The 17,002-nt window shown below is 41.2% G+C and overlaps 1 protein-coding gene across 1 annotated transcript in view; it reads left to right on the forward strand.

Moving 5' to 3' along the window:
* ACTL6A (actin like 6A) overlaps positions 1-17,002 on the forward strand; it is a 48,183-nt gene that overhangs the window by 21,746 nt on the left and 9,435 nt on the right. Inside the window, exon 2 of the mRNA XM_041406078.1 lies at positions 16,288-16,632. Coding sequence (XP_041262012.1) covers positions 16,288-16,632 — 345 coding nt within the window. The remainder of the gene's footprint in view (positions 1-16,287; positions 16,633-17,002) is intronic.

Genomic DNA, 17,002 nt, shown 5'->3' on the forward strand with positions numbered 1-17,002 from the left:
AGAAATAGAGCCAACTTTCCCATGTCACATTCAGCTTATTAATAACCCATTATTTCTGTCGCAATGGCACATGTCTCTCCACTCCTTGTTATTGTTATGCAACTGGAAGGGCTTTCAGAATCTCTCCTGGCTGAGCTTGAACAGGTAAACTGTAAAATCCAGCTCGAATTGAGCTTTATGCTGAAATGCTGCTGCAATTCACCCGATGAATGCTGAGTGACATAGAGTATGCAATTATGCAAGAAGAGTGTTTGCAACAAGCCATCTTGGAAGTACTTCCATTTGTGAGAGGATTTTTTCATATTCTGAATCTGAATACATTAAAAAGCCTGTAATCACTTAATAGAGTCAAATCTGCAATTCTTAATTCTGAATATGTTCTCTAACGAAATGAGCTTCTCAATTCTTGTGATTAACTTGCAAACAAAGCCAAATACAAGAAGCTGGCTCAGAAAAATCAATGCAGGAAATCACTGCCAGATTTCTCATAAATATTTCTGCCTTAGAAACCACTGGAATTTACACTCTCTTTATCACACATTGTATAGGACTATATGCAATTACAGCACTTCCTACACAAAATAACACAGATCTGGGTAAGATCTTGCATAAATGGATATGAAAATTCTATGCAACCTCCTGTCAAATTGCCAAAGTGGCCCTTGTGCTTAGAAAACAGTGCATTGATCTCATCTGGTCTCTGTGTTTACACGTGTATGCCAATATTGCCACAAAGCTGCTTTGTTTAGATGTGCATTTTCATGACCTTGAAGCTCAGGATAATATACTTCTCATTCTATTCAGCATCATCACACAAGGGTATCTACAATCATTATAAAAAATCTCCAGTCGGAGAAGTGGGGGAAAAAAAAAAAGGGACTTGGACTGCTCAGTTTCTAAATTAAGCTACATCTGAAGTTAAAAATAGCCCTTCCAACTGAAGATGCTATGCTGCCTGAATTTAAATAGCCTGCTTCTTTCCCTGACAGATAACATTTATTGTGTTCTCTGCTGCAAAAAAAAAAAAAAAAAAAAAAAAAAAAAAAAGCTTTCTATAAGGAGGCTACCTTTATTTTTATGTCTAATTCCACTTCAGCTACCACAACAGAATTAAAGAAAGCCAGTGTTCTACCTGGGAATTTTATCAAATTTGCCACAGATGCATTTCTCCAATTTTGCTAAAACAGACCTAAAATAAGGCATGTTATATATGTATGACCTTTCCTAGCTCTTCCTGCAGAATTTTCTGGGAAAGTCTGTAGGAAGAGTATTGTCTGAAATGCAATCAGATTTCCACCACACCTCCTGAAACTGCTTGTGCCATCTTTTGTTTTCATTTACTTCCATACATACACACACACACACACGTACATATATATAAATATGTATTTCTAAATGTTTCATTGCTGTTTCTGGATAAAAAGAAGTATGAAATGCAATTGCACACAGTACACGTGAAATCGTTACTCACCACTTTCCCCCAAAGCACTGGATGAAAAGGAGCAGCTGTATCCCTTTTCTCTCCAGGCCTAACACAGAGCCAGCATAAGGATTTCTATATTATCCTACTGTAGTCAGAGGCTGAGAGGTCATTTATTAATTAAGCTATACACAGCCTGATAGTTCTACTCACATAGTAACTCCAGCATTGGTTCATAACACAGGTAGATCAGAAAGGTAAAAATTCTTTCAAGCTACTCTGACCCTTCTGACCAGTTTGAGTCAGTTCTTTTTGTCAGAATTTCTGGTGCTCCAATCTGCATAGTTTTAAATTCCAGTCCCTGTATTCATGCCCACCCCTGGGAAACTGTTAATTTTCCTCAGTATTCATTCTAAATTTTCTGTGCCTTAATTTCATCGTTTTATGAGATTAAAATCAATCAGATTCACTTTTACCTTTTAGGCAAGAAAATAAGAAAGGTGCCCTTCTAATGTTCAAAGCGAAACTTGACTCTTGCTGTATTGAGACAATTCTGCTTTCCCCCTCTTTGTTGAATTGCAGATTTTATATGAGAATTCCCAAAGGAATAGCACAGAGAAACTCAGGAATAAGTAAATGAAAGATGAGATGGGTATAAATACTCCTCTAACCCCTGAGCAAGACTTTCACATTAGTCACTTTGTGGACTAAAAGCCTGAAAGATCCCCAAAAGCTTTATAAGCATCAATAATATTTGCAATGATGTAAGCCAGAGGGAGGCAGTGATGTAAATTCTGCAGACCCTAATTGAATAAAACACCCATGGAAGTCAATAGGAATTGCAGTCAATTAAGCTGTAAATATTTCAGGTCCTGAGCTTTTCACAGAGTGGTACTACATGGCATCTGAGTACTTTCATGTGTGCAGGGCAGTGTTTGCCCAGAAGCCCCTGTGGAAGCAGGCAGGGCTGGGGCAGGCACCCAGGGCAGGTGTGGGCTCACAACTCCCAGCACCATCTGCAGGATGCCAGGTCACTTACCCAGGTGAGAACATGAGGCTGCTTCCACCTGAAGGCATCAAGCAGCAAGGGCCGTTGTACGGATGGGGGCTGAATTTGGCTCAAATTTTAGGTAAAACAGTAAATAAAATGAAATCCTCATGAAATTTGATGTGTGTGCCCAGAGCCCATCGGAGGAATGCAATTTCTCTGACCAAGTGAGCCCAAGCTGTATTCAGAGCTGTTAATTACTGAGCAGTAAATGAGGTGTGTGGTGAGTGCTGCCATGTACAGAACAGCCCATACTGTCCTTTGCTGTTACACCCTAACCCTGCTTTATCCCAGCTGGAGAAACGAGAGCCACACGTGCTGCCCTGAGGAGTGGCAGGGGCAGGAGGCTTTGTGTGCAGCCCTGGCACTGAGCAGGGTTTAGGATCTCTCCTGCTGCTGGAGACAGGGCTGTGGCTGCCAGAAGCCGTTCGCATTGCGCTGTGTCAGGAGCTTCACAAAAGCACACAATAATGCCTGTAATGAGTCTCCAGAATCACATTTGTGAGGCCTGCAGAATGTTTCTCTTTCCCAATGTGAATTACTGAGTCATCCCCTTCATGTGAGACAGACTGAATTCTCTTCCCAAAGAGCTCCTTTGAATCACTATTACCACCAGATAACAGATGTTGCTCTCCAGGAAAGTTTTTTCATACAAGCTCTTATAATCATGGGGATTATTTCAACTCGACCTTGTAACTACAACAGAAAAACAGGATGGACTGGGGGGGGTCTCAGAGGCCTGTGTGCTGCAGTACTTTGCATATCTAAGTAACTAGGCCTTGAACAACATGGCTACTCAAAACACTACACAAAGAATAACAGGAACACCCTTAGTCTTATAAGGCAAATACTACTAATCCCCAGTTCACACAGGGGAAGAAAGAAGCCCCGAAGTGTTTAATGGCATCACACAGCAGCTACACAACAGTTCAGCAATAAGTGATGTAATGTTCAAAAGCATCTCTCTGTGAAACTTAGAGGCTATGGACGTGCAATGAAACTCAAGTTAAATATCTTGAAAATAGGACTAAAATTATAAATTGGAAGCTTTTAGTAAAGTGCTCTAAAATGCCCATCTTCTATCAACCACTCCTGTCTTAAACCACAAGACATTTTCTCTCTCAGTACTTGCCCAAAGTGAGCCTTACCACACACTTTAAAAGACACACTGGAAATGCTGTAACACTTCCCAAATTTCAGCCTTTCCTAACTGTGCATATTGCTGGGTAAGCAGCAGTAACTTTCCTTTTGCATGCCTTTGTTGTGTTTCTGAATTGCAGTTATGGATGATGAAGCACATTTTCACCACTCTTTTTTTCAAAAATGCCAGTAACTGGCAGTGTAAAACGAGATATTTACATTGCAACTATTTTGTGTCTTCTGGGGCCACTTTAACTAAGTTCATGCAATTAAGTCATTCTCTAATGCTCTGAAAACACACATACCATGACTTCACACCAGAGTTTTGGAATTACATCACCAGATCCCAGAAGCAACTGAGCTATGCTTACTCATAGCAGTGGACAGTCAGGCCCAGGTAATGAAATAACAGCCTGGATTCCATACAGCGACAGCAAAATGCAAAACCATAAGGCTTAGGTTTGATAAAAATGAGTTAGTAAATTTTTCATCTGATGTTCTCATTAACCACTACAGTCACAAATTAAAACTCACAGTATTCCTGTGAGATATAGATCCAGAGAGATACTGCTCATTAAAAAAAAACTACAAACCAACCAACCAAAAATGTAATCTATTCCAGACCATGGATAGATGATGTCTACCAGATAAAATATTCTGTCAGGACAGGAGAACTGACCTCCAACAGCAAAGGCCACAGTTCAGGCTGAGCTGTCCAGAGCAGAGATAGCACCAATCCTGTTATCAGTAGTGATTTGCTTTGTCATACACTGTGTTTAGAAACTATTGTTCCCTCAAAGACTACTCACCTTCATTTATTTTTTTGCCTTCTGTTTCTCAAGGGATAAGGAGTTTTTAGCCTTGAACTTATCCAGCCAGTCTCAGTCTCTCCTGGAGGGACTTCTCCTTTTGGCTTCTCTTTTGCCATCCTGACATGTGCCCCCTCCTTTCATGAGCACCTCCTTGGTTTTCAGCCTGTGCCATACCTTCCCATCCTGGCCTGAAGCCTGACTTTTTGTCAGTGGATCCGTTTGTGCTGTTAATTATTCCTCTCCTCAGGGCCACAGATACCTTGCCCAAATTATTGGCAGTTATTCTCTGCACAATACAGGTGTGGAGCATTTTCAAGTTGGAAAGAGAGATGGTGAAGCAGATAGACAGGAAGATAAGGACTGAGGCTTGTTACCCACCATCTTCTCCAGGAAGGTTTACCTCTGAATCTCTCATTAGAAAACCTACTTTCCCAATTACCTGCCTTATCTAAATGTCATCATGTTATTTCTCTGTCAAAAGACACCACCTAGAATAATACAAAACTATCATTTTGAGGTTCTGCTTCCCAGCTTACTATAAATAATGGAATCATATGGAATGCTGATAAACATTAGATAACAATATATTTTCTTTGAGCTTACTGATTTTTTCTTCTACAGGGCAAGCTTTAATATTATTCATAACCTAAACTGATTAAAAGTGATACCCAGCACACAGATGTCAAAAAACAGATGCTGTTTTTTAGAAAGAGGAAAGTTTCTGAACAAACATATTTTCTCAACAGCCTGATGAAAAGATCATTTTCTTCTCAGACTTTTAAAATTGTCATTCTGAATTCTCTTCTCTCTCACATATACACATCCAGACTCACTGCTGTGCTCCAGTTGTTTTGATAATGCAAAGCTATCATAAACACATCTGAACACACAGCAACACCTAAAATTTAGCAAATGGAATTTACCATGCTAAATTAAGTGCTCCAATATATTTTTGAACTGGGGAAAAGTGTGAGTCAAAATTACACTCTTTATATATTTGCAGTAAGCACTAAATAGAGTAAAATAAATATATGCTTTATTCTGGTTTATATATACTGTGCCCATCAGGACAGGTGAGATTGCCAGGATGTGAAGCACGTGTGTAGGTGCACATATATTAAGCAGCAAACAGTAATTCTGATGAGACAGTTACTAATTTGAACTTTGATATATTGGCAATTCTACAGAAAAACAGTACAACCACCTCATCAATTGTCCTTGTCTCCCAGGAAGCCATCACACAAACAAGGAACTGTGCCAGAGGAATTCTAAGGGGGGGTAATTTAAAACAGCAACAACAAAAACCAAATGAAACCATCCCAAACCAACCCCTTCAGTAACACCCGTCACAACCCAGATTGCACGTAAACACTTCAGAGAAACTTCTGAGGTCATTGGGAACTGCTGAATAGAATTTTTTTTGCCTCCTTTCTCATGTATTGTTTAGGTGCCCTCTCATGCAAAAGAACAAAATCTGAGCCCGTTCTGTGAGGCAATGAGCACCACCAGCTTACACTACTGATCCCAGTGCCAGAAAAAAGGTTTGCAGCCTGAAGGCTCTATTTTCTCATTGTCCATAGCTGAGCAAAGAGTCACCTGTGAGCCTGCAAGTGGCTATTCAACAGACAACATTTAAAAACAAACAGGAGTTCAACATCTTCAGCACCCTATGGGACAGGACTCCTTTCTGGATTTTCAGTTCCCAGCTGTTGTGGCCTAATATACACATGCAGCACAATGAAGAGTATCCAGAACTTCCCATCTGCCTGAGAGGCAACCACACTTCATGCTCTGAAATCTGCATTACAACACTCTGTGGGTTTCTTATTTTTAATTAATTCTTCCACAAATATTTTGGGGATGAGTGGATGTATATGGTGATTGCAGTGCTGAGAGAGGCTGTGGGGTTCATAATTACAAAGAGAAGAGAATCCTGCCCTCCTGTATATGCAGCACTACTAAGATTTCATTGTTCACATTAGGCAAAACCTCTCTAATTTCAAGGTCAGCTACATGTATAACAAAAACAACAACAACAACAAAATAATGATGCTCAATGCTTTGAATAAATCCAGACAGGACAGTTAATAAAGTAGAAAATTCTTCACTTACCTCAATAGTTGTAAGCTGTTATTTCATACTCTGTAAACTTTCCCTCCCTGCTAACTAAACAAAAGTTCTGCAATCTCGATGCTAGAATAGCTCTCAAATACATACTGCAGAATACCAAAAAAGAGAAAGCCTATGTTGTCCTTACTAGCAGGCATCTCTCCAGGGATGATTGGTCATTACCCTGGCAACCCTCACAAATGGCAAATGACGTAAAGAGAGTGGGAAAAAAAGCCACTGAGAGAAGAAAGCACTATATGCATTATAGATAGTTCTGGGAATCCACGCTCACATATGCATTAAATGGCTTCAGAGGAGCACAGGGACCTTCCATTTTGCAGAGCTGCCTGCTAAGGTGAATAAGAAACTTTCTAATTTTTTTCTTAATCAAAACATTGTGAGCATCTCTAAGTATTTAATTGAAGCAAATTGGGGGTTGATTATTTTAATAATTCACACACTGAGTTTATTCTCTTTTTTTTTTTTTTTGCAATTCTGTTAAAATTTCCCATTAAAATAGCTCACAGTCATATTCAGACAAGGGTGGATGTATTTTTCATTATTCCTTTTCACCTTATTTGTTGCTACATAAAGTTACCTATTATTATATTTATTCCCTTTATGCCTCATACCCTCATTTTTCCCTAAAAATTAATTTGCACAAATTGTACAAGAGTTCCCATGTTTGTGTCATTAAAACATTAGCCATTGTATTCAGTGCTACTGATAATTATGCCTAAAGAAGATGTAGCTCTAGCCAAACACCAGGGGACAAAATAAAAAGCATTTTGCTATTTTTGCACAGAATGGTTACAGTTAATTTGATCATACTATGATCTGTCTGTCACACAGCAAGATGAATTTGGGTGTGGTTACTTCTTCCACAACTAGATTTTTAAAAGCACAAGTAAGATAAAAAGGAAATATGCTTTGAGATTGTTTAGCATCTGCACCACTCTAGAATTCAGTAAAACTGAAGGAATTCTGGGTACAAAACCCAAGAAAAGCATCTTCCACCCCTGCTTGCATGTATTACCAATTACAACCCAGGATCAGGCATTCTTCTGCTTGCTCTTCTTTAGACCTCAGATTTCTGCATTCCTAAATGTGCAAAAAGCAACTTTCCAAGAGCATACTGGAGAGCATTAGCACTCAGATAATTTCATAACCTAAATGAAAGGGCACAGCTCTCTGAAATAAGAACTGAAGAAGTGAGGTGAGGTGGCTGCTCCAACCACTTTGCTATTATGTAAAAGTTGGATGGAAATGGCTCTACCATGACAACTGAGTTTCCTGTTGAACTGAAGAAAACACGTTAGATGTATTTGAACTCTGCCCCACTCCAAACCTGAACTGAAATGGAAGTAACCAGCAGCTTCCATGAAGATTTTTCTGTCCCTGGCTGCCTAAATTCAGTTAGTTACAGTTTTATGGAGTAAAAGTTAGCACTCACTGCAATTCAGATTGTGATTCTTTTCCAAATCTACTACTCCATTGCAATCAGGAGGAAGGTGTTGCACTCGTATCATGACAATTTTCCAAAAAGCCTGAATGAGCCATTGGAAGTGCGTTTTATGACCAAAGAGGTAATGAACAGAAAGGATATTCCATAATGCTCCATTAGGTGTACTTTATTTATTTGCTGAAGACAACTCATTTTTAATTATTTAAATTCTGGCAACATCATACTGGCAAATGTTCTGTTGGGTTGTAATTGATAAATATCTTGGTCTGAGCAAAGTGAAATCTCAGTGTAACATTACCTCTGATATTACATCTCTTTCCTCACAGGAGGACAAGGATTACTTTGTGTTTAGAAACCACAGAGAGCAAAGTTTAGCCATTTGTGCAGGGCCAATGAAAGCTCTATGTTCTCATAAATCTTCACCCTGATGGTTCAAATCTAAGCTTCTCATTTTTTTTTACAATTACTCTTTGCTGAAACTGAGATCCAACTACAAACTTTCCACCAACCTGCCATTCATTACCCAAACTAAACAAAACTCCTACCATTGGTGTTCCCAAAGTTGCTTTTGTAAGAACAAATGTGGTCTGCCATGGAAACATATTGTAGGAAATGTTAGTAGATGTAAGATCAAAAGTATTGAAATATACAGAAACTTTGTGTGTTTTTGCAACACAGATTGCACAGAGATTTCTGTGTTTTGTGGTCTTAACAAAACCTTCATATTTTCAGATCACATCCAGGCCTGTCAACTTGTCTTTGCCAGAGCATGTGAGATTGACTCCTGTGAATGCTCTGGGCAGCACAACAGGGACAAATCCAGCCAGAGTGGGGAGATGGAGAAGACATGGGTGCAAAGCTGCACCAGGAAAATACAGTTTTTAATGGAGTCATAGGAAGAGGCACAAAACGGTTGCCAGTCCTTAAAGGACCCTTTCTATACACTGGTATAATTTGCCAACACATTAGCAAATTAAATTAAAAATTCATCAGTATGTTAAAAAAGACTGGAGACAGGAATCACTCAGTAAGTAAATTATTACTGATTTTAAGTGATTCATCACAGAAAAGGCTCATCTCACTCAAGTGAGTGGGAATTAAAAGTTTTCAGCATTTTTCTGGCACAACTGCTGAAATGCTTGTGAAATCCATCCTGTTGCAGAATCCATTCACTTAACTATGCCTGTAGTGACCTGGTGTAAATCACACCTTCACCATACTTTCCAAATTCTGTCTTTTCTCTTAGGTGTGTCTACTCCAGTCTGGTTTTTAGCTGGGAAAAAAATGAGCTCAGGTTTAGCAGGCCCAATGTCCTTTATGCTACAGAGTTACAGAAAAAATCCCAAACCTATCAGAACACATTATCTCTCCAAAAGCCCTTACACCGTCACGGCACGTAAACATCAAAGGGGAGAATGATGATTTTTGTTTCCCAGGCCACAGATATGATTCTGAACAATACCCTGTTGAGTAAGGACAATATATTCTTTTTCCTTCTCTGTCCTTCTAGCAGAAGGACAGACGTGTGCCTTGCCAGATGATGCCAAACCCATTATTAGTGTCCTTGCACTTCTCCATTAGCAATATTGCAGCAAGACCAGCTGATGTCAAGGGTGTTCATGCTGAAAGATAACAACATTCCTTAGGAGGAGAAATTACAGCCTTTTAACAATCTCTGGCTTTCCCACAATTTAGCTTTATCTGGGAACATTATTACAGTGAAATTCAGTGAGATAAACTAAGGAATAGAAAGTACTAACTTTCAGAAAATGCAAACAGGAACACACTGCTGTAAAGCAGCATCCTCCACTACCCCATTTTAATCAAATCCATAGACACAGTCTGCATTTTAACACAGATCCATCCAAACACAGGATTTTGTTCTCTGACTCCATTTTTCCCAGTTCCTGTGTTTGTCATGCAGCACCTTAGTGACCCAGACCCACCCCTGCTGACCCTACAAACCCTGTGCTAAAATACTCCAGTGGGTGACAACCACTGTAATGGGGAATGCAGGGGCAGGAACACTGGAGCAGCTCTGACCAGAAGGGACAAAGCAAGTCCCATCATCCCAACACAGCACAGGGGGCAAGGTCACCTGTGCAGGTGACACCTGTAGGGTCTTTACTGACTCACTCTCAGGGCTGCTGCTTCAGATTGACCAACCCAGCCAACCAAACCACAGTCCTGAGGGGTGCTGCAGCCTCACATCCCCACAGCTTGGACTGCAACCCACAGAGAGCAGCAGATCTGAGGTGCCCAGCACTGCTCCCCCTGTGCTGGCACTGGTGAGCCTAAGAGCACTTGTACACATGCAGGGAAACTGTGTCTGCAGCTTTGATTGAGGCAGATCTAAACAAGCCATTGAAAATAAGCAGCTTCTGGGAAATGCAGCTTAAAAGGCCTGGCTTCCTCCAGTTTTGTTTCATGTTTAGATTCTTATGCGTGTCTCAAAAAAGCAAAAATTTCTGATCAAAGCTTTTACTAGGATAAAGATACTCATGCAGTCTGTGTTCTACATGGATGATCTGTTGCCAGCTAATATAATGCAGCTTATGCTGCAACCTTATCACTTGTGGAAGCAATCAAAAAGGTAGCATGAGCCCAGTTTCCTAAAACACTGGTTTAAAAATACCTGAGACTTCCTTACATCAGTTCTTCCTACTGTAAGCATCCCACAGTGCTAGACAGTTTTCTATCACTATTTTTCTTGATTGGTCAAAGAAATCAAGCAATTAATAAATACAAAACACCAAGATTTTCATGGAGTGATGCTTTTATATGCCCTGTGAGAAAGAACATCCCTGACCACCCTCCTAGCCAGGATTCTCTATGCCACACCTAATTCTCATACATAGGAGTAAATAATGAAGACTACAGACCCATACCAGGACTCAAGGAAAATCCATCATCAGCAGATCTGATCAGGTTCTCCATTGTACCACATCTTTTTTCTATAACACTTGGAAACACTCATTCCTCTCAATTTCACTTGCAAGGAAGATGTCTTGAGCCTGATGCACGCAATTTTGCTGTACTGAAATAAAAGACACTGTGTCAGTGTGGTGAGAGAGAAGAATCAGTCTCCAAGATAACTACATAAGCAGAAGACAAAAGGATTACAAATTTGCATGTGATATAAAAGTCAGAATTCTTACATTAGTTATAAAAATCTCATTAATATATCTGTTAAAGCAATTTCAAATCATTAAACAATAAACATCAACAAAGGCAAAGATCTTAAATATACCATCCTAATACTTTTTTAAATGGAGCATAATAATGCAGATGTGTGTTGATGCTGTAATTCAGCAGCTGACACTTTTGAACAGCTGTAGCATGACTGCCCTGTGATAGATCTTTTGTAAATAAATATTCAGATAAAGCACTGCAATCTGAAGCTTCCCTCCATAAACTGGTATTCTTAATAGAAACAAACCCTTTTCTCATCAGACTTCCTGCTGCAATGCAACTGCATTGCTCTACATGCTCATTTTGGATGACAGAGTACCCACTTGTCACAGTAATGACCTGAATGAATTCAAGAAAGAAGGGACAATCACTTTGCAAACATGCCCATCCAGCAAATGCACTGTTGTTTTTCCTCACTACTGTTTAATAATTTAGACTACAACAATATATATATATTCACTGACATGGTAATACATAAATCTAAACCCCCAAGCCAATACTTTGGTTTTTGAAGCCAAGCAGAAATAATGCTGCTCTCACTTGCATTCCAAACCCTGCAGCACTACGTGGATTGTCAGTGTCTCTGCCCCTGCTCTGCCTGTGCCCTCTCCTGGTGGCAGAGCACACAGGACAAATGTGGTTACACCAACACCTCCCCTGCACAACATTTCCTGATGCCAAGTGCAAACAGCTTTCTAAAGTAAACCAGACCAAGATTCCAAGCCCGATGGTGTTCCAAAAAGGTGACATAAAACTTGTCACTAGGTCTGTAAGATCAGTGGTGAGCACACCCCTACAGCTCTGCTCCCCACACTGCCTCATTTCTGCTGGGACAGGGCCTGGGGCTCTTCTCTCTCAGAGGAGGAGGAGGAGGCTCCCTTTGGGATCCCCCACCTCTGCACAGAGCCATGGCTCTGAGCTGCATGGCACCACGGTTTGAAAATGCTGCTGAGGCAAGCCAACACCTCTGGAAAGCCAGGAGCAGGGATTTGAACCTTGCCAGGCTGCATCTGGCCAGGAAGCAGACCAGTGCTCCGTGCCACCTGCTTGGCTCTTATAACCACAGTCCCACTGCCACAGTGGGAAGCACAGGGGACCAATGCCCTCATTCATGGCAGGGCTCAGGTGACACAAAGATCTGTTTGTCAGGCTAAGCTGGTTCCCAGCTGTAAGGAGCTTTGTTTCTGCAGATGAGAGGTACTGAGCCAGGTCAGGGTTGGCCCAGCTGCCAAGAAAATAAGCCCTGCAAGAATCCCAAGCGACTACAGACCAAGCACTAAGCCTGAAACAGTGAGTTCTGCCAGGTCTGAGCCAAGTGAGACATATGTGCTCAAGAGACTCATTTGAGAAGGGCAATACAGGCACACTTCAATTCTGGCCAGGGCCAGCTCAGCCCAGAAGACCAATTACCTCAGAACCAGTTCCAGGCAAGTATTGCTGTACATTGCTGATCAAATCTGGCTCTGTGATTCCTTACTCTGCCTGATCTAAACAATTAAAGGGTCTGGAGGCTCTAATTTGGTTTCTCAGGAACCATTTACAGTACAGAACTATAAAGTAGTTCTGTTATGACATGGTTTCCCCCCTATTCTCCAGCATATCCTAGTCACTATCACTCCCGGCAGTCAGATGGAAGCTCAGCATGCTCTCTGAAATTGAGTCAGGCCATGCATTGGTGAGGGAAAGGTGACTGTGTATTAATGGCAAGCACCATCACCCCTTCCTTCAGTCCTGTTCTAGAATAAGAGTGAGTCAGGCTCTTTTGCAGAACTAGTTAAACACACCAGCTCCAAAAGAAGATTCTGGAGCATATAGCCTCAGGACTGCCTTGCTGGAGTCACAGAGAGGTTTCAGATACATCTCCTTTCCTCAGAATTTTCAATTGCTAAGAACCAAACAACCTCTACAATGGTTATCCAGGTTTAAGGTGTGTCTGTCTTTAGTGCATTTTATATGAAACAGAATTCAGTGCTTGGACTTCAGTTTGAGATAAGAACCTAAAAGTCATTGTGTCAGTGTTGAGGCTCCTCAGTGAGGCTCAGCATTTAATTTCTGTTTTTGCTCATTTTCTGCAGAAGGAGAATGATACTCAGCTCCCTGTGAGGAAGGGGAGTATTTAAATTGACAAAGCACCCAAGTACTTTAGCAAAGAAAGTGGAAAGCTGAGAGGTCATACAAAGTTATTGATTAATGATTATTTTGTTTTTTCATCTACATATGCTTTCCTAGCTCACATAAACATTTTAGACCTCATCTGAAAACAGGAAAAAGAAAACCTTTAACATGCATTTTGCAACCAAGAAACAAGGAGGAACCCAACATGATGAATAGGCCATTGTCCCAGGCAGTCTGCTGGCACTGCAGCCTGGGAGACTGGCTGGCAGCTGTGTGGCACAGCTCAAAAGCAACAGGCCATCCTCAGCCACCCCATGGGGAAGGGCTGCTTCTTGAGAAACAAAAAATCACTCTGTTCAGTTTTGCCTTGACAAGTACATCACCTTCTACATTGCTTTGTGTCAGCAAAAAGGTGAATGAACATGCTTGAAGCAATGAAGTCTTAAAAATCTCAAAGCAATAATTAGGAAACTTCTGTTCCTCCAGATTATCACTGATGGAATTAATTTTTGCCTATGTGTTAGCATCATAATTTGGTGTCTTGGTTCATGCCTCACTTTTAAATGATTCTTCTCTTTATTGCCATGGATAATTTGTGCCAGTGTCTGGCTCTAGAATTACTATATAATTTCACATACAGTAAATCATTGTGTGATATTCCCAGGAAAAGCACATGGTTTGTGTTACACCTGCATCCACAACTCCTGCAAAGATATTCTGGCTATTTGTACCAATATGGAAACCTAGATAAAATACAGTTATTGTTTCTATCTACCTTGATTTTATAATTCTTGATTCTGACAAAACTAAGCAAAAATTATGAGAAGACCCCCAAATATTTGGGTTCATTACAGAAAGTGGTAGCAAAATTACAGATTTCACCTGCTCTTACGGAAACATAGGATGGTGTGCAGGAGTTCACTGAAATAATCTGAAATTTGCAACTCTGTAAATTAGTCTGGACTCTGCTGAAAACAGATGCCTCAAGTCTATTTCTCTTGTGCATGGAAGAGTACAGGGCTTTCCACCTGCAAAGCAAAGTCACTGCAGAACTTTGTCAAGCCACAGGGATGACGCTCTGCACACTTTCCACTGATGGAAATGCCTGGAACAGTACAAGAAGACAAAAGTAGGACCTAGAGAGTTGTCAGTCTTTATTTCATTCCCCTTATACTCCAGACTTCTTGTGAATTGCATGGATTTGGCTTTGCTCCTTATGGCTATCACACCCTGAGGCTTCTAGATACCAACAGGATTTCCAGGACATGTTCTTGTGTTGAAGAAATATTGAAGAAAATTAAAGCAGCAGAGTGCTGTGTTGGTTTCTGTCCTGCAGATCAGTCACAAGCAGCTGTTGTGCACAGAGCAGGGTCTGGCTTAAAGTGTCACTTATCACATGAATACAAGGAATCATCACTGCAAGATAAAGTACAAGAAGGACCTGAATGAAGAACCTCTGGCATGGTAATTCCAATTTTCTGAACTGCTTTTCCCATCTGCAATTAATTCCTCCTCCTCAAAGAACTATGCCTTGAGTATTAGTGCCACATACTGGAAATCAGGATAACATACTCACTTGAAAATATTTCATAACACAAAATGAAGGTGCACTGGCTTTATGATGTATAGTTAATGAAATAGCAGGATTTATCTTTCTAAAGCTAGTTATCTATATGTTGTAGTTGTATTGTTCTATAAATTATAAAAGAATTTCTTAATTGCATGATAAAATTTTTTTGCTCCTTAAAGAAACAAGAGATTCAAACTGTGTGTCAAATTAAGTTACTTGCCCTTGAGAGTTAGTAAATCAAATCATCTGTCATAACTGCGCTTAAAAACCCCAACTCAAGTGGTTGTCCCTTGGAACTGTTGGATTTTACTATTTTTCCTATGTTTTGACACCCTCTCCCTTAAAGGGGGATTGCTGTTCACCAGACCAATGTTCACTGCAGCATCTTAGGAGCTGCAGTACAAACACACACATCTAGGCTGCTTTTTCTCTTCACCAGCACAAAGTTTGTTGAGGTTTGTAGTGATTTGTTAAATTCTCAATAGCATTACCAAGCTAATTTATTCAGCTTCCAGAACAAAACTACTGGGTACACCAAATGTGAGTTTTATCTCACTGATAAAATTCAGTGTAATTAGGGAGGTATAACTGAAACTTAAGTCACAGGTTAGGAAAAAACCTTAAAGTTTTGTAGGAAGTTCTGAACTCCCTATCCAAGTAAGACAAAGCGAGCTCACACCATTAATTTTTGTTTTATGGTGAAAATACAAGAAACACTTCTTTTTATCACTTATAGTCCAATAATTAGGTGCTATTAAGATTGCTCATTATGCTATCCAAAACTTTATAGTCAAATGTAAATGTAATAAGTAAAATATTCTATCAACCAGGCAAAATCTAATCACTTGAAGATCCTTGCTACTTTATTACAAAAATAAGCTTCATATCTTAGGTAAACTTTAAAAGAACACACAGCTTCCAAAAAAAACCCACCTCACATAAAAATTCAAAAAGGTGCACACCAGGAACACTTGCTCTTTAAACCAATTCCTTTGTTCTCCAGTTAAAATTTTAGTCTTCTCTAATGCTAAGTGCTGGTTAGGCCTGAGGTCTTTCTTTTGTTTTCTTTAATTCCTACAGCTTTATAGTTACCCATCTCTGGCTGTTCTGGCTGAATACCAGGTTTGGCTGAGCACTCCAACACCAAACAAGGCAATGTGAAATCCCACCTACAAGTTGAGCTGTAAAACTGGCAGCCGAACTGCCCAGCTCTGAGACACGCCAGCCCCGGGGACCAAGGGCTCTGCCCCGGGCAAGAAAGGAACCACACAGGCAGGGCTGTCAAGGTACGCTTTAAAGGTTTTTATTCTCAGTGGAAGAGCCCAACGGAGCAGTGACAGCAGCAGGGGAATCACAGAATCAGTTAGGTTGGAAAAGATTTCTGAGATCATTGAGTCCAACCTGTTCCTGGCACAGTCTGAGATTACACCCTCGGGTCCTGTCGCTGGTTGCCCAGGAGAAGAGGCTGATCCCACCAGGCTACAGCCTCCTGTCAGGTGGAATTGGGGAGGGCCCAATTCCTTTCCACAGTCCCGATGCTCTGGTGTCATCCCACTCCTCATGTGGCACAAGCTCACCCTGCAAGCCCTCAGGATTCACAAGCCACCTCTCCCGAGTCCAGCAAACCCGGCAGCCTTCCCCATGTCCAGTTCTGGGCTCAGAAGGAGCTCCTGGAGCCGCTGCAGCAGAGGATGATCGAGAGACTGGAGTGTTTCATGAGGAGAAGCTGAGGGAGCAGAGCGTCTTCAGCCTCGGGAGGAGGTGAGCTCAACAAGGTGTCAGAGGATGGAGCAGGCCCTTCTCAGGTGGTGCTGAGCGACAGAACAGGAGACAACGGGCAGAAACTGATGTGCAGGAAGGTCCACCTGAGCATGAGAAAGAACTTTCCCGTGCAACGACCGCTCACTAGAACGATTGCCCATAGAAGATGTGGAGTCGCCTTTACTGGAGATGCCCCAGAACCCCCTGGACGCAGCCGTGTGCCACGTGCTCTGGGACGACCCTGCTGGCGCTGGGAAGTGCGGCCAGGGGATCAACTGTGGTCCCTTTCCGCCCGAACGGTTCTGTGATTCCCCTCACGGTCCCCAGCCCACCTGCCCCGCTCCTCTCACCCCCCGCCTCTCTCCCCCTC

The sequence above is a fragment of the Onychostruthus taczanowskii genome, unplaced genomic scaffold (genome assembly GCF_017590055.1).
Source record: "Onychostruthus taczanowskii isolate IOZ18803 unplaced genomic scaffold, ASM1759005v1 scaffold24, whole genome shotgun sequence".
NCBI classification, from domain to species: Eukaryota; Metazoa; Chordata; class Aves; order Passeriformes; family Passeridae; genus Onychostruthus; species Onychostruthus taczanowskii.